At 46.4% G+C, this 18,589-nt stretch overlaps 1 protein-coding gene across 6 annotated transcripts in view; it reads right to left on the reverse strand.

The window, feature by feature from the left end:
• Positions 1-18,589, reverse strand: part of DAPK1 (death-associated protein kinase 1) — a 214,833-nt gene that overhangs the window by 69,608 nt on the left and 126,636 nt on the right. For all 6 annotated transcript variants that reach the window (XM_011945873.1, XM_011945872.1, XM_011945871.1 and 3 more), the window contains one exon: positions 1,348-1,486. In XM_011945873.1, coding sequence (XP_011801263.1) covers positions 1,348-1,486 — 139 coding nt within the window. The remainder of the gene's footprint in view (positions 1-1,347; positions 1,487-18,589) is intronic.

Consider the following 18,589-nt stretch of genomic DNA (forward strand, 5'->3'; position numbering starts at 1 on the left):
GGAAAGAGTATACACAGAACCATTTTCCTAAGGTTCTGTGTTCACAAATGAGAGGAGGGGCAGAGACGAAACGTTGTGAAGAAAATGTCAGTGTATCTTTAAAACATCATTTTAATTAAACGTATTTAGAGGTGATGTCTTAACTCTAATGACGAGAAAAAAATTCTGCAAGCCAGCTTTGTACAGAATTCATAGGGTATATCTTCTTATTTCAAGAAGGAAATACATGTCTTGCTCTAGGTTCTCCCTGAAGCAGGCCTGAGACAAGGAGGGGACACCAGGAAACACTTGGTAGCAGAAGGAGATACAGGAAACAGAAGGAAGTTGCTACGAAGTGTCCTAACAAGGTGGGGGTAACTAGGGGAATGGGAGGCGAAAAGGAGAACTCAGTGTTATTCCAATTATAGCATGAGGGAGCTGGGGTCTTTATCCACCATCTCTCCATCCTCCACGGCTGACAGCTGCTTCTGTGGAAATTTTTCTTTTGCATTTCCAGCTCCCAGGGCTAGAAACAAGATGCCAGGAAGAGTCACAGGTATTCGCAGCAAGCCCTCTTTTAGGTTGTATATGAGTGTGTGTCTTTTCACATGTTTGTGGGGCCAGGGGGGACATGAATGGGACATTGACAGCTCTGCTACAAAAAGAATGGGGACAGTCCTCCCTCCTCTGAAATCCTGTCCCAGCTTTACAGGTCTGAACCATCTCCTCCGACGGAGCGCACACTGCTTTACCAGACCACTTCTCGCTGGCTTCAACTGGAACTTCTCACAATTGCCACTTCCTACTGCTCCTGTTGTGTCTTCCCTTCCCAAAGAGACCACACCTCTGTCATGGCTGGGAGGATGGCTTACATGCCCTTTCATCTCCAACTACGTTCTGCATCCAGCCAGGCAAATGTCCCAATTAGCCAATCTGAGTTTGGTTTGCTTGATTATTGGTGACAGAGTCAAGCCACAAGCCTTTGCATCACTCAACACATTTTCTATCTTAACATGCCCAGAGCCACAGAAGGAACCAGCGCCAGTCACTGGCTGCTGGCTAATGTCCAAGTAGCCAAGAGCATTCCCCTTACTAAAAAAACCTGGTTCCTAAGACCCCTTGTATTCTTTACCAAGAATTCCAGAATGTAATCAATTATCAATTAAGCCTCTATCTCACAAAAAGGTTTGCCATCCCAGTGGGAGGCATGTATTCTATGCTTGCTGATTTATATTGATAATTCTGTTTGTTAAGCTGGTACAGGAAAAATAATGTAACTCTTTCAGATGCCTCAATTTTTCTTAGCAGAGAAACAACCAAGGCTGTGATCTGCACAAGCTTCTATCTGGCTTATACTTTGAAACGTACCTTAAGATCAAAGTGGGCGATTTGAAGGGAGTGCAGGTAGTAAACACCATTAAGAATTTGTTTGAGAAATTCAGTTGCTTCCTCTTCAGTTAAAGATTCCTTTTCAGCTAAGAAGTCAAACAGCTCGCCACCTGCAACGCTGAGAACCCGGAAGCAGAGGTTATTGGTAACAATTCTGTTTCACATTGATTCCTTCTCTCATAGACTACTGGTGTGCTCAAACATCAGACAAGAAAACAGCATAAAGATTATGCTGAAACTACCAAGCATGGAGTCAGAATTCTCTGTGCAGGTTGTTGACAATTCTGCATTCGGACACATTTGTGCTGGAAAGCACCTGGGAACCATTTTCCTAAGGTTCTGTGTTCACAAATGAGAAGAGGGGCAGAGACGAAACGTTGTGAAGAAAATGTCAGTGTATCTTTAAAACATTTTAATTAAATGTATTTACAGGTGATGTCTTAAGTCTAATGACAAGAAAAAATCTGCAAGCCAGCTTTGTACAGAATTCATAGTGTATATCTTCTTATTTCAATTAGAGAGTACCTGAAAATTTTGTAACCTGCATGTTTAATTAATTCTTTAAAATTCAAATTCACAATATATGGTCTGATAAGGGTTTTTTCCTTTCTTGTTTAGTATTGGTTTGTATGTAAATACTAACACATTTATAAAAATCTATTTAGTAGCCCGGGAGCGATGGCTCACACCTGTAATCCCAGCACTTTGGTAGGCTAAGGTGGGCGGATCACAAAGTCAAGAGATTGAGACCCTCCTGGCCAACACAGAGAAACCCCGTCTCTACTAAAAATAAAAAAAAAAAAATTAGCAGGGCATGGTGGCGCATGCCTATAGTCTCAGCTATATGGGAGACTGTGGCAGAAGAATCCCTTGAACCCGGGAGGCAGAGGTTGCAGTCAGCTGAGACCGCACCACTGCACTTCAGCCTGGCGACAGAGAGAGACTGTCTCAAAAAAAAAAAAAAAAAAAAAAAAACTAAAAAAAAAAAAAAAAAAAAAAAATTTACAAAAAAAAGCAAAATGTACGTGGTTGGTTGCAGATTTATTTAGTTTGTTTCTCTGTCCAGACTGTAAGTGGGTGGAGGGGAGTGGTCGGCACCTCCCACCCCAGCTATTGGCTACTGCTGTATGCCCCACTCCCCGCACAGAGCCAGGCACACAGCAAGCACTCAAAACCTTATCAGGTGGATGGATGAACAAGCTCCCCTAAAAACTGGTAGCGATGAATGGCAAATAACAGGGAAGTTTTAATAAGAGATTTTATAAGTTAATCTTTATCAAGTTTAACCATATATTCACAACATAATAATTAAGTGCAATTATGCACAAACTGCTGTATTCATTATCTTTCTTAGGGCAACAGAGCTCCCTAAACATTATACCTTCCGTATCTACATCCATTTAGAGTTAAGAAAATTGGTGCTCATAAGATCAGATAAGAATGACAAAAAAGCTGTTTTCTTAAAAGTTTCAGATCCCACACGCCTTCACCCTCCAGGTCGGTGTTTTCTTTAGCACGGTCGAGAGTCTGTGGGCATCAGAATTGTTTGAGGATGCTTTAAAAATGAAGATTCTGAGCCTCACTTTCAATCCGCTGTGGGAGGGCTTCCAAGAATGGTGACCAGGAAACTCAGCATTTTTAACAAGCACCTGAAAAACTGAGACCATTTTCCCATGTCTTAATTCCACGGTCCTGCTGCCAGGCCTCCCAATGGTTTATGGGGATGATGGAATGACTCTCCTATCCCAGGGGCCTGGTGGAGGTAGCCGCACCCTCCTGTGAACAGTCCACAAGCCTCCCCTATCCCCCAGGGGACACAGCAGAGCCTGGGCCCAGCCAGGACGCCCAGCAGTCCAAGTGAAAGCTGTCCTGCATGGACCCAGTCTCAGGAGTGGCCATGCTCTCCTCCTGACCCCTCCCTGCACTCCCCACCTTGCTCTTGGGAGATGCAGTCTGCCCCACCCTCTCCCCTCCCAGGTGCCCTCGGCCTCACAGGTCCCCCACACTGTCTCCCCAGGGAACAAGGCAAGGCCTCCTGCTTCTCACTTTTTCATCTTATTCTTAAACAGCAGGGGGAGAGAAAATCCTTCAACTATACAGGGGAAAAAGAAAAAGTGGGAGATTGTGAACCAACCCAACCCAAAGAAAGCTCTCCCATCACCCCCGGGTCTCCAGCCCTGGCTTCCGTGCTCTCTGGGGCGCCCCGCACCACTGGAGCTGACTCAGGCACCGCGGCCATGTGGAGTGGAGAAGTCAAGTGCCTGCATCCAGTGCAAGTCTTAACTTCTGCCATGAGCTCACCCTGAAACCCGGAAGGTTACCCCTTCTCTTGAGCCTCATTTCCCCAGAGGAGTCATAAGACCTCTTCCCTTGAAGGTTATGAGGATGAAAGGTACTAGACATGTGTAACTGGCAAGGCTGGCACGTGGGTAAGGTCCAGCTTGTGGGAACGAGTTGTTATAAAGATGGCCACTGTCACCCCTGTAGCATACCACTGCTTCCTCCAGGATCCAATATGAAAGCCCCTTCCTGCCCGTTTCTCCTCCTTACACCGGCCCATTGGTTAAGCCTAACCGCTGTGCTTCCCAGGAAGAAGGTGAGGGGAAGGAGTGAAACTTCTGCTGTGAATGTGGTGCCCAGCCGCCGGCTTCCTCTCTGTGGCCCTCTTCAGGGCCTCCCGATCCCCCCACTCACACCCTGCTTGCATTGTCATAGAGTACGGAGATGCATTTTTCAGACAATGAGAAACATCTGGAGTTTGGTTGCTTGGTTGGGGTGAATCTTCTAGCACCCCCACAGCTGGCGCAGCCTGCTGGCCCTGAGTCCTTTCCGGGGGCTCCACTGTCCAGCCTTCTGGCAACCCCATGCTGCCCCGGCCTCAGGCTTTGCCCGCTCTTCTTTGGCCAGCTTTCTCTCCCTCCCTGCCGACCTAAGCTTTCTTCAGATCCACGATCTCCTTCTCCTGCCGGCTCTGTCTTCTGTGAGGCAAGATGGCAAAAACGAGAGGACCGTGGTTCAAATTCTGCCAGGGCCTCCAACCTCGCTGAGCCTCAGACTCCCCTTCTATAAAATAAAGGGTAAAACATCATAGCTTACGGAGTCGTCCTGAGGTTCCAGGACATGCAGAGACCCTTCTCAATCAATGCTGCTGTCTTTTTTCCCAGGTGGCTTCAAACCAGAAGTCCTCCCACGGTGGTAGGCGTGTGCAGGTGCGGGTTTCACAGCAGGCTCTTTGGGGTTGGGGTGGGCAGAGCCCATTCCTGAGGTGTCACATTCTCACCATGGCCGTCTCAAGCTCCCCACGTGAGATGAGGGACGTGGAGTTGGGGAGGGAGGGGCACTGCAGCTGTGGCCTGGGTGAGCGAGGATTGACACAGAACTGCCGAGCAGCCACCTGGCCTGCCATGACGTTCCACATTTTTCCGAAGACGGTCTGATGGCATCTCATCCTCGTGCTCTTCTGCACCGTGATTGTGCCATCCTCCCTCAGGCAGTGGGCAGAATCTGTGCCTTCACCTCTTGAATCTGGGCAGGCCCCGTGACCACTCTGACCAATGGCACAAGTGATTCTGCCAACCCTGCTGTGGTTTTTCCGGGACTGGGGGCCTCCAGGTCCCACCTCCTGAAGCCCTCAGGTAAGATGCAAGAAGTATGATGATGCCAAACCACTGTGCCATGTGGAGAAACCCAGGAGAAAGAGATGTCCTTGGAGAACAAGGCCAAGGAGACCTGAGCAAGGAAGGCACCTTGGAAGGGGACCCTCCAGCCCAGCCGAGGCCACAGAGATCAGAGACTGTCCATTCAGCGACTGAGCAATGAGGGAACATCACAGGGCCTGCCAAACTTCTATCAATGGCAGATCCTAAACATTTTAGGCTTTGCCGGCCTTGGAGGCTGCCCCAACTACTCAACTCTGCTAATGTATCATGAAAGCAGCCACAGATGACATGTACATGATGGGTGTGGCTGTGTTCCAATAAAACTTTAGTTAAAAAATGGGTTGCAACCTGGGTTTGGCCTATAAGCCGTAACTTGCTGACCCCTGGTATAAAGACTAGGTCATCTCAGCCCAACCTGGGGTAACTCTCAAGGGTCATTCTGGCCCCAGAACTCCCTGTTGGCCAACTGGGGCTGCCACTGAACGCATTCCTGCTCCCTTCTCCTCCTCTCCAAATCTTGATCCTAAATAAAGTTCTTAATAAACACCATGCACACTTTTCTCCATCTCAGAGTCTGCTTCCCAGGGAACCCAACCTACACCCCCACTGGGTCTGGAGTAGTTTTTTTACACAGTCAGAGAAGGTTGGAACATGGGCTTGTTTACTAGGCTCAGTCAACAGAAATCAGGCTTGCTGTTCTCTGGCCTGGTCATCTTGTGCCTTATTCAGTATTTGTGTCCTCAGAAACTCAACTCCACAGGAGTAAGGACAGTGAATAACCCTGGAACCCCAAGAGTTAAGGACCTAGGAGTGCAAAGTGATAGTGCTGGATCAAGACTGGGAGAAGGAGAGCACTAGTTGATCCTCTCAGTTTTCATCACCGACCCTTCTCACAAGTCCCTGTTCAAATCTCAACTTGTTATGAAGCAGTCCATGTCATGGCTTGTCTGGGCAGCCAAGTCCTTCAGTCAGACATTAGAAAGCTTAGGAGAGACCCTATCCCACTAGGTCAGGACCCATCAACTGATGCCCAGAAGGCCCTATGTATTCACTCCATCCCCCATCATCCATACACATATACGTATACTCATCATACACATATACTCATCTTTCTTCATAGCTACGTATGTACATATCCCCTTTCATCCCTACATACTCATCCCCCTTTACCCCCACATCGCCTTCATTTCTACATATGTACTCATATTCCTTCATCCCTACATATGTAATCAATCTCCTTTATTTCTACATACTGATCAACCTTCATCCCTACATATATACTCATCCTCCTTCATCCCTACATGTATACTCATCTTCCTTTATTTCTATATATGTACTCATCTTCCTTCATTTCTACATATTCATCTTCCTTCATCCTACATATATACTCACCCTCCTTCATCCCTACATATATACTCATCCTTCTCATCTCTAATGTATACTCATCTCCCTTCATTTCTATATATGTACTCATCCTTCATTGCTATGTATATACTGATCACCTTTCATTTCTCTCTCTATATAAACTTATCCTCCTTCATCCCTACATGTATACTCATCTTCCTTCATTTCTACACATGTACTTATCATCCTTCATACCTACATATGTACTCAACCTCCTTCATCCCTACATATATACTGATCTTCCTTCATATCTACATATATAACTCATCCTCCTTCATCCCTACATATATACTCATCATCCTTCATTTCTACATATGTACTCATCCTCCTTCATCCCTACATATATACTGATCACCCTTCATTCCTATATACATGCTCATCCTCCTTCATCCCTATATATAACTCATCCTCCTTCATCCCTACATGTATACCCATCTTTCTTCATCCCTACATATATACTGATCACCCTTCATTCATATATATATATACTCATCACCCTTCATTCTCATATATACATTCTCATATATACTCATCCTCCTTCATCCTTACATACACACTTATCTTCCTTCATCCCTACATGTATACCTATCTTCCTTCATTTCTACATAGGCACTCATCCTCCTTCATCCCTACATATGTATTCAATCCTCCTTGTCCCTACATGTTTACTCATCTTCCTTCATTTCTACATATGTACGCATCCTCCTTCATTCCTACATATATACTGATCACCCTTCACTCCTATATATATACTGATCCTCCTTTATCCCTACATATATACTCACCCTCCTTCATTCTACATACATACTCATACTCTTTCATCTCTACATACATACCCATCTTCCTTCAGTCCTACATACATAGTAATTACCTTTCACCCCTACATATATACTCATCCTCCTTCATCCCTACATACATACTCATCCTCTTTCATCTCTACATATATACTCATCTTCCTTCATTTCTACATATATACTCATCCTCCTTCACGCCAATTCATGAAGGCAGATGTTTTTGCCATAAACTCTGCTTGTAAAATCCTCAGTAATTAATCAAAATAATTGAAACTAAATGATTTCAGCAAAGGTTTGGGAGCATGATAAGCACTGTTTGGTAATTGGTTTCCTGTTTGGCCCCCAAATCTCTGAAGGTAGAAAATGACTTGAGGATTTTTCACATGCATGCTGAGAACCAGAACTCAAATGCTCACAATGTGCTGAACAGCGGAATCTGGTTAATAAGGGAATCAGTCAAAAAACCTTGCACTTTTTCTCTTTGTTCCAAATTCCACAATTTGCTTAGGAGAAGGGAGGCTGATGGAAGGAGAGGTGAGTAGTCTGTGCAGCAGATTTAGAAAGCAAGTTAACTGCCTTTATTAGGGCTTTGAGTCAGTGTTTTAAATTACGGCTTTATCAGGGAAATCATGTGAAATGAATACTAATGAACATTTGCTGTTTTCACCAAGAGAGCTGGAAAATACCATGGTTCTTTCTCCTCCCGCCGTGTCTTTTACTATCACCAAAGCCTCCCTAAAAGTTGGCATGACAGAAGGTATTTAGGACATGCCACTACATTAAAAACAAAGTGGGCCTTTTGAATAATGCAGGAGAAGGTATTGCAAGATTCCATTTTCTAAATTAACACATTCTGGAGGGTTCCTGACTTTTGCTAGGAATGGCCCAAAATATAACAAGACTTAATTTGGGACCAGCTCTGGTTATCATTGAAGCTGCAGTGGACCCCTGTCTACATACTAATTACCCTATGAGGCCCATTTCAAGGCAAACATTAGGATTCTTCCGAGTAGAAGAAATCAGGCACCAAGTATGCTCCCCCAGGGCACACCTTCGAGGCGTGTCTCCTAGGTCACAAAGCCCTGGGAGGCAGAGGCGCCAGCTCCAATTCTGGCCTCAAGGGGTGGGTGACTGCAAGAGGTGTAAGGAGGTCATATATCACCTCTCTGGACCTCACCTTTGCTCTATGTACAATGAGAGGGTTAAGTAACCAGGTTAAGTGGTTCTCTAACCTTAGTGCACACAACAATAATTTGGGGAATCTTTTTAATGCAATTTCCTAGTACCTACTTCCTGAGTGAGGTCCCAGAATCTATATTTTAACAAGACTCTGTTCATCCTGATGCAGAGATGACAGGCAGATAAGCTCATTTCTCAAGGCCCTTCCAGCTCTGGTATTTTGAGATCCTCTGATCTGTGTGCAGATGTGGCAGAGCCTCGGCTATGTTCCCATCATACTACCTTGTTTCTTGGAGACCCGCAACTAAGGGGCATTTCCCAGCTCCTTGAATCCAGGACTACTTCTAGCCAGTAAAATATGGACCAAAATAGGCTGGGCGCAGTGGCTCACACCTGTAATCCCAAAGTAATCCCGGCACTTTGGGAGGCCAAGGCAGGCGGATCATGAGGTCAGGAGATCGAGACCATCCTGCCTAACACGGTGAAACCCCGTCTCTTCTAAAAATACAAAAAAAAAAAAAAATTAGCCGGGCGTGGTGGTGGGGGCCTGTAGTCCCAGCTGCTTGGGAGGCTGAGGCAGGAGAATGGCCTGACCCCAGGAGGCGGAGGTTGCAGTGAGCCGAGATCATGCCAATGCACTCCAGCCTGGGCGACAGAGCGAGACTCCGTCTCAAAAAAAAAAAAAAAAACCAAAATGATGTGTGCCACTTCAGATGCAGTCCAAAACATCCGATGTGATCCCCCACCCATACTCTCTTCTCTCTCTTTGGCCACCAGAACACAGGTGACCCAGCACAGGACTCCAAGAAGGATCGGGGGCAGCAGAGACTAGGCAGAAGGAACGTGGACCCCGGAGTCACTGCCTGGAGGAGGTCATCAACCTATCCTATCTGCATGAGACTTTGAGTGGGTGAGAGACGAATCCTATTATGTTAAGCTACCAGATTTTGTGGTTGTCTTCTGTCTGCTTTAAATATAAAACTATTTAATCAGAAGTAATAATGTAATACATTTTATAAATTCAAAGACAGTGACCAATGCAAAGCACAGATCATGCTAGCTATTATGGTTATCTATTGCTGTGTAACAAATCTCCCCAGAATGTTAGGCTTTAACCATGACAATCATATTATGGGTTGGAAATTCAGGAAGAGTTGGCTGGGCAGTTGTGGCTTAGGGTGTGTCATGGGGTTACAATCAGACAATGGCTGAAGCTGAAACGGCAGGGGCACTGGAGCAGCTGGGGGCTGTCTGGGCACCTTTCTCCTTGTAGTCTCATGTCTCTGGGTGGTCTCTCCATCTGGGCTAGTTTGGGCTCCCTCATAGCACACTGGCCTTAAGACAAATGGACCATTCATGGGCAGGTCAGGGTTCCAGAGCAAGTGTCCCAGCAAGCAGGTGGATGCTGCTTCAGAAGTCACACAGCATCAAAAGGGTCCAGACCTGAGGGAGGGGGGATTTAGAATCCAGCTCCTGAAGGGGGATTTCAGGTGTTTGGTCCTACAGGTAGGACAGCAAGTAACGATGAAGCCATCTTTGAAAAATACAATGTCACACTGACTATGAGAGCAGAACTAAAATTTTCAAAATTTTATTTCATCCTAAATGTATACTTTAACAGGGTTAGGTCCAGGCATGGTGGTTCACACCTGTAAACCCAACACTTTGGGAGGCCAAGGTGGGATCGCTTGAGGCCACGAGTTTGAGACCAGCCAGGGCAACACAGTGGGACTCCCATCTCTACACATTTTAAAAATAATAAATAAAAATAAAATAATAAAAATAATAATACAAAAATAAAAAAGTAAAAGGGTTAGGTATAGGTAGTATATTAGTTTGCCGGGGCTACACTAACAAAGTAGCACAAATTGGGTGGTTTAAAATGACAGAATTTCTTGCCTCAGTTCTAGAGGTTACAAGTCCAAACTCAAGGTGTCTACAGAGCCGTGCTCCCTCTAAAGCTTAGTGGGGAATCCCTTCTGGCTGCTTCCCAGCTTCCGGGGCTTTGCCAGCAATCTCCGTGCTCCTGGGCTTGCAGGTGAGCACTCCTGTCCCCGCCTGCACCTGGTGCTGTCCCTGAGTCTCTCCCTGTAGGCTGCCCTCTGCACACGTCCGTGTCTGCATCCACACTCCCCCTTTGTGAGAACACCAGTCATATGGGATTAGAGCCCACCTAAGTGCCCTCATTTTAACTTGGTCATGTAACCAATGAGAAGAATGATCTTCTCTTTCCAAAGAAGACCACACATTCTGAGGTCCTGTAGGTTACGACTTCAACAAAAATTTTTGTGGGGGAGTATCCAATCTAACCCATAATAAGTAATAACTCCTCACAAGCTGCAAGCAAAATATTACAGGTTGGCTAAAGCAATTCAGGAAATAAAGAGAAGCAAGGAAAGGGGAAGATAATTAGAATCCCTGAAGTGTTTTCTTAGTCTTGCATTTGGATTCTCCTGTGAAGGAAGGGCTCATTCAGGTACTGCTATAACAATGTTTTCATTCAGGTCAGAAAAATACGGGTGAGCAATATATATCTGGGGCTCTCTTTGAGGCATAAGGAATTCCCCAAGCATTTTAAGATGATTCCTCCTTTACCATAACTATCCTGGTATATATGGCGTGAAGGAGTGCGGTGGTCCGAACTACCTCTTGGCTTTGCCTCTAACTAAACCAGGAACTAAAACTCAATGCTCCACCATCATCACTGTGTTGAACGTTCTTTCCTGTTAACTTAGGGGAAGCCTTGAAGGGTGTTCACACGCTCACCTCTCACACTTTAATTTCAGTTCCTGGGGTCGCTGGAGGACTCTGCTGAATGAAAACTGAAGCTGGGACACAGGAAGGGAAAGAAGGAACCTTAAATTCACTCCTGTTTGACAAATGCAAACAGGAGTGAATTTAAGGTTGGAAATAGATTCAGGGGGTCGGAGACATTTTTTGCTTCTATGCTCTGTTTCCCTCAAATTAAATGAATCTTATCAACGAAGTTCCGAACCTTAAGACCGCCCCTGAATTAGCCCTACCTTCTTTAAATCCCAAATGCAAGCTGTATCTGAAAATACATGTTCTGTCTGTTTTCACCTCAAATTCAAGTTCAAGTAACAACTTAAAAGGAGCTGCACGGATTCCCATAGAACAGCATGCACGCCTGGCACTCAAAGTTCATGGAGGAGGGGATCTTTCCTTTTACCCAGGGAGGTTGTGTGAAAGCAGGAAGGAGCCTCCTGAAGGTCCCTAGAACAAACTCCTAGGAGAAGAACACGGCTCAAGGGTTCAGAGGCACTGCAGGCAGTAGCCTGGTTTGCATCGGGATCTGTGTCCTCAGAGAGGTTAAGTTACTTTCAGAGGCACAGTTTCCATGTCTGTAAAATGAGGATATTAGTTCCTATGGTTCTAATGGGACTGATGAAGAGAACATGGCTAGGATATGAGCATCTGGCACATGGCAATGGTGCCAATATTCCCTGCAGCAATCCTTGGCCTGAACTCCTCAGAGCCATAGGAGAGAGAAAACCTTGAAGCTCCTGTGAGTGTCTCTTGCCCAGGTCCTAGGTTTACAGCGTGGGACTCCGATATGGACCTCATGCTAATGACAGAATAGGGCCTGAACTCCTGTGGTTGAGAGTAGGGTTTTGCTGAAACAGATGGACATTCCTGGGGCCAAAAATCTGGGGAAGAGGTTGGCTCTTAGAGACGAAATAGGAAAGCTGGAAGGTGGGCCACGGTTACATGGGAGACGGGACACTCTGTCTGCATCTTTCCTTTGGGTCTAGACACAGTGGAGTTTAGACATTCCTGAGAGCAGCCAGCAGGGCAAGGGGAGAGCGAGCAAGCAGAGCGGGTGGGTGGCCAGGCTGAGCAGGGAGGAGGTGTTGGCCATTCCAAGCTTGGCACAAGAACCCTGAGATTTATAAGCAACACCGCCTACTTACTGTGACTCTATTTTCCTCCTGTCATTCTCAGCTCTCAGTAAAGTCTTATTTAAAATTCTTCAGTTGTCCCAGCTGTGCAACAATAAATTAAGCAAAAACCATTTTCCTGCTTAGCCGAGTGTCAAGGGGACCTGAGGCCAGGATGGAAGTCACACATATGATGAGAGAGGACCCTCAGGAGCAAGGTCAACCTCATGGGCTGAGGCAACCACACCCAGACACCCCTCTCCATGTGGGCGCCTCCCCACGGCCAACCTGCTGGGCCTGAACTTGCTGAGGAAGATGGTAGGTTCCTTTACAGCCATGGTTTCTGTTTGGAAAGAACTGAATTTTGGCTCGGTCTCTTACAAATATACTGACCTTTAGAAAAAGTTAAACCTCCATCTATAAAACTGAAGCTGCTTCTGAACATCTCCCCTCCTCCCTAATACTGGTCCCTCCCGCCACCTCCCCAAAAGCATGCACTGTCGTGAGTATGGTGGATAGCCCTCCAGAACTTTTTATATGAAAAATCTATGCACCATATGGCATTGTTTTATTTACATTTTAAGAACATAAATGACAACAGAGTCTATGCATCAATCTGCAATTTGCTATTCCACCTCAGCAATATCCATTGCTATCAATCTCTTGCATCCTTATCATTGTAGCCTAATGTTCACCCAAAGGTCCACATAAGAGTTTATTTAGTCCTTTCCTAACTGATGGTCTTTATGTCCATTCCAAATTTTCACTATCACAAACCAGAAGGCAATGATTCCCTGTGCATCTGACTACTCCGAGGATGTGATAGGTTTTCTAGGCTCCAGGATATCTAGTTCACTTTGGAATTTCTGGGTCAAGGTAATGCTCAGTTGCAGGCTGTGCTGCATAACCTTATATTCCTCCAGCAGCAGTTCATGAAGTTGCTTTGGCTTCATGTCCTCACTTGCTTGGATTTTTTTTTTTTTTTTTTTTTTTAAAGAGACAGAGTTTTCCTCTTGTTGCCCAGGCTGGAGTGTAGTGGTATGATCTTGGCTCACTGCAACCTCCACCTTCTGGGTTCAAGTGATTCTCCTGCCTCAGCCTCCTGAGTAGCTGGGATTACAGGCGTGCGCCGCCACACCCAGCTAATTTTTGTGTTTAGTAGAGACAGGGTTTCACCATATTGGCCAGGCTGATCTCAAACTCCTGACCTCAGGTGATCTGCCCACCTTGGCCTCCCAAAGTGCTGGAATTACAGGCGTGCGCCACCACACCCAGCTAATTTTTGTGTTTAGCTGAGACAGGATTTCACCATGTTGGTCACAGCGATCTCAAACTCCTGACCTCAGGTGATCCACCCACCTTGGCCTCCCAAAGTGCTGGGATTACAGGCGTGCGCCACCACGTCCGGCCCTTGCATAGTATTATTTTTGCCAGTCGAATAAGTGGAAAACATGAACCAATGTTTTATCATATACTTCCCTGCTTAGTAGCAAGACTGGTCATCTTTCACGTTTAGTAGCTGTTTGTACTTGAGTGGGTATAAACTGTGTGTCCACATCCTTTGCCCATTTTCTCACTGAACCATCATAGTCATTAACTTTAATTGATCGATGGGTGCTCTGTACATATTCTGGATACTGTGTCTTGATCTCACATATTCTAAATGTTTTCTCTCAATCTGTTATTCGCCTTCTAACTTTGCCTAAAGTGATGTTTTGTTAAACGGATGTTTTAAATTTGAATGTAGTCAAACTTATCAATCTGTTTGCAGAAATCAAGATTTTCTAAACTAAATGTGAGAACAATAAACTAGCATGTGGAATTTAGCAGCTGTGTGGCCCAGGGCAAAGTACTTAATCTTTCTGGGCTTGTGGATGTTAACCATGGCTGCCTGTGGCCCCAGAGCAGCAGAAGGCATCTCACAGAAGTCTTCCCCAGCACTACTGTCCCTCCCCAAGACCCTGCAAGTCTCTGCACTGGGAGCTGCTCAAGAGCAGCGTTACATACTCACGATCACCTGAGCCCATCACAGCGGAAGCTGGAGCTCCCGAGAGAGCTGACCGCGTGCATCTCCTCCCGACTCCGCATTTAGTGCTGCTATGCTGGCAGCTGGAGACTGGCCATGTGGGAGCATTTATACCACAGAAATAGGCAAACATTACCAACCAAGGCTCTCTCCCCTGGGGAGCCTGTTGTTAGAGCTTTACCAGCACAACACCAACCTATAGTGTCCGAGGCACAGCATCTGCCTGCATGGCCTTCAGCTCAAAGCTGCTGTTCCTGCTGACGGACAACTCTAGTTAGAAAATTCTTTCTTATAGCGACCCGAGATCTACCTCTGGTCACACAGGTGCTGGTTCTGCCTTCTGGGACAGCAATTAACAAGCTGTTTCTGTGAGAGGCTTGCTGGGCCATCCACTCTCTCTCTGCATCTGTTCAACTGTGCTATGTATTCTATTTTGCTTTCATTCTTCCACCATCTGAAAACATAAAAACATTTTCATTTTCTTCTTAAGGACTGCACATATGCAGGTGACAGTCTCGGGCCCACCGGCTGTAGTTTGTCAACTACTCAAGAACAATGGAGGCCACGGAACCCCAGCTGTGCTGTGACCTGCACAGTCAGCCTCCCACATCCGAAGACGGTTATCACGTGCTCCCTGGGTGTTTCCTTCCCAAGCCTAGGGTCCTGCCAGTGTTGCTCTTAAAGTCAATTCCAAATAAAGGTGATTTAGTAATGCTCAGAGAATCCACTTCACTGGGCCTCTGGAGCTGTGGTGGGCATTGATGCTACAGGTACAGTTGATGGCAAAAAATGGACATAGGAAGCTGACCCGAGGTCAGTCAGGTGCTCTGGCCAACTCAGGAGTGTCACGGGATCTGGAAGAAAGCAGGGGATGGGGTACTGTCCACTTGCTGACTGAGTAATCCGGGGGAAGACACTTAACATTTCTGCACCTCTGGTAGAATAAAGATGGCTGTAAACTCTCTGCACCACCCATTGAGAGCTGTGGTTTCTTTTGCTGCATTGCCTTGAATCTGAGCAAGCTGTCTCTGCTCGATCAATAGAATCTGAAAGAAGTGATGCTGTGCCAGTTTGCAGGCCCAGGTCTTAAGAGACTGGCAACTTCCATGTCCTGTTTTGGAGGACCTGCCCTTAGGTCTCAGCTGCCATGCTGTGGGAGAGCCCAACTAGCACCGTGGAGGAGCACAGGTGGAGTGGAACCAACAGCCCTGACTGAACTCGCGCTGGCAGCCAGCACTACCTTGTCAGTCATGTGAGAGGACATCTTGGAAGGGGGTCCCCTCTGAATGCTCCGCAGCATGTCAGGGGCCATCTAAGTAGGAAATCCTCTAGCCCCAGGCATCCGCTCCAGCTGTGGCTGCAAGGAGTAGGGAAAAGCTGTCCCTGCTGAGCCTTGTCCTAATTTCAGATTTGTGATCAAAACAAATGACTGTGGCCACTTCACATCAAGAAGCTTTGAAGTGCTTTCTTTTGTAGCAATAGAATCTCAGAACCCTCCCTCCTTGGGCTTTTGTGAGGATTAAATGACACGATGTATATAATACACCCTGCATATAAAAAGTGCTCAGTGAATGGCAATTATCAGCATTCGGAAAAAATAAAGCTGCTTGAGTTCCCCTCCCAGTCCAGGAACAAAGTGTTACCTCCTATCTGAGGGGTTTTGCTCCTCAGGCCCAGCTTTCTACAGAGGTGGATGGTTTTTCACTGTCTCTACATTAAATGAGATCAAATGAAAGGTGCTTATGAGCAAGAGCATGGCACACGGTCCTTGTGTAGAAACGTTAGCTCGATCCCCTGCACAATCCCTTCCTCTCAGGAACCCAGAATCTTTCATAAAAACCATCTTGTCTTACACCTCCACCCCCAACCCACCCTCTAGCCCACAGTGTCACCACTGCACCCAGTCCCCAGTGTCTCCTAAAACTAACAGGCAATTTTATTCCAGTTCCTTTGTGTCCTGCTTGATCATGGGGACAGTCACTGCCAGCACAGAAAACCTTATGTTTCAGGGATGTATGCCTCGTACATGAGGGACCAAACCTGTTAGCTATGCCAACTGTGCCAAGAAAAGAAAGATCCACATTTGGAAATACTTTGGGATCCCCAAAAGGTCTCTAGCCTCAAAAACGTGGTCTTCCAAAGGCATGAAAGACTAATCTGTGAAGCTGCATTAAGGTCCAGCCTGTGTGGAAAAGGAAGATTTTTAAGGTAATCACTTTCACTCATAAATGAAAAAAGCAAAACCGTGACTTTCTTTCAGCATCCAAGATGGAAACAGAATGCTGGATTGGTGAAAAGAAAATGCACCATGATTTATTAACACCAGCAGGCCCGGGAAGACGTGGGGCCAGACCTCTTCACTCAGCTGTTAAGAAGGTGGAAGTCATTACTAGCACAGCATAACAAACAATTGTGTTTTCAAGTCCTACTGGGCCCCTTATATGATTACCCAACCCACTGACTCAAATGATGGCATGCTCAAATTCAGGGCCAAATGATCGGGTGGCAGTTTGCTGAGGTGTGGATTTTCAAACAGGAGGCTGCAGTTCTCAGCTTGACATGGATTTTTTTTAAGTCCTATTATTTATTTATTTTTTTGAGAGACGGAGTCTCATTCTGCTGCCCATGCTGGGGTGCAGTGGTGCAATCTCGGCTCACTGCAACCTCCGCCTCTCAGGTTCTAGCAATTCTCCTGCCTCAACCTCCTGAGTAGCTGGGACTACAGGCGCGCCCCACCACGCCTGGCTAATTTTTTGTATTTTAGTAGGGACGGGGTTTCACCATGTTGCCCAGGCTGGTCTTAAACCCCTGAACTCAGGCAATCTACCTGCCTCGGCCTCCCAAAGTGCTAGGATTACAGGCGTGAGCCACAGCGCCCAGCTTATTTTTTTCTTAAATTGAGGAAGCGTTATGTGGAATATAAGGAGGCATTTATGAAACAAGGCAACAAACCAAAAACAATCTTTTTTTCTCTCTTCCCCTTTCAGGGAAGAGAATCTACCCTCCTTCTACCCACTGAATATATCAAAATGACTGGAGTTCTTGAAAATGTGCTCTTGGTTCAGAGACTTGGTTTGTAAGAGACAACCTTCAGGAGAGGACAACCTTGAGTGCTGTTTTGGGAGGTACCGGCGCCTGCTGCTCAGGCAGCAGGGTGACACTCACACCCTGCAGGGTGTCTGGTGTAGGAGGTTGTCACACCTACGAAGGATTCACAGAAACCACAGCCTCCTACCCCAACACTGGGCACTGGCTCAGGTTCTGATTCTCCGCTTGAATGTTTGCTTCCACAGGGGATAGGGAGCGAGGGGGCACGGGAAAGAGAAATGGATGGGGGAGGTACCATAAAAATACTCCAAAGAGATGAAATCAGAATTTGTTAAAAGTTCCCAGAGACCTCTTAGAAATGAAAATGGTGGAGGCCATCAACTCAGAGAAATTAAAAAAAAAAAAAAGTGCAAGTCAGCAAGCACAAAAGCCATTCTAGAACGGTGGCTCTATGTGCATCCCAAGTCATTCCATGAGTCCAAAGGATGCCCTTGGAGAGAGGTGGTAATGTGTGAAAAAGGGCTCTGAGGTTGCTGAGGCTCTACCGAGCCCAGCTTGGTATGATGTGGGGGAACTGCGGATTGCCAGATTGGTGATGAGAGGCTGAGGGTCTAGAGTCACCCAGACCACTGTTCTAACAGGCAGGAGAGGGTAGAGAGGGTTGCTCAACAGTGTCCACTTCAGGTGAAATTAAAAACAAATTCAGATGAGAAACTCTGAATGAGAAAAAAAAGTCCAGAGTCAGTGTGAATCCTTAGCTGCCTGCATCAGGAATGCAATTGATTTCAAACCCAAAGCAAGAGGCAGACCCCCTAATGTTCAACATCCAAAGAACTGCAGACCACAGACCACCCTGAGCTCTAGATTTCAAGAGAAACACAGAGTCTGGCAAATACTCAGAAAATGGTACACCAACAATGGGAGCGATACACACAAGGAAGATGATGAAGACTGTTTCCTTACTGGGAAGGTCAGGGAGGCCGGGAGATGTGGAAATGCTTACTGCAGATGGCTCCAGGAATGCAGGGAATCTGCACTAGGTGGTGCAGATAGGAAGCCCACCAGCCTCTGGGCATGGAGTACCCCAGTGCAAAGGCCGAGTCCGATAACTGGGTCGCTGTGAACGGGATGTGGGTGTGTAGAGGCTCAGGCCTCTCCCCACACCTTCGGGTGTTGCATGCGGCCCTGGGGTATGCAGCTGGACCTTCCAGG

This window comes from Colobus angolensis, unplaced genomic scaffold (assembly GCF_000951035.1).
Source record: "Colobus angolensis palliatus isolate OR3802 unplaced genomic scaffold, Cang.pa_1.0 Scaffold246, whole genome shotgun sequence".
NCBI classification, from domain to species: domain Eukaryota; kingdom Metazoa; phylum Chordata; class Mammalia; order Primates; family Cercopithecidae; genus Colobus; species Colobus angolensis.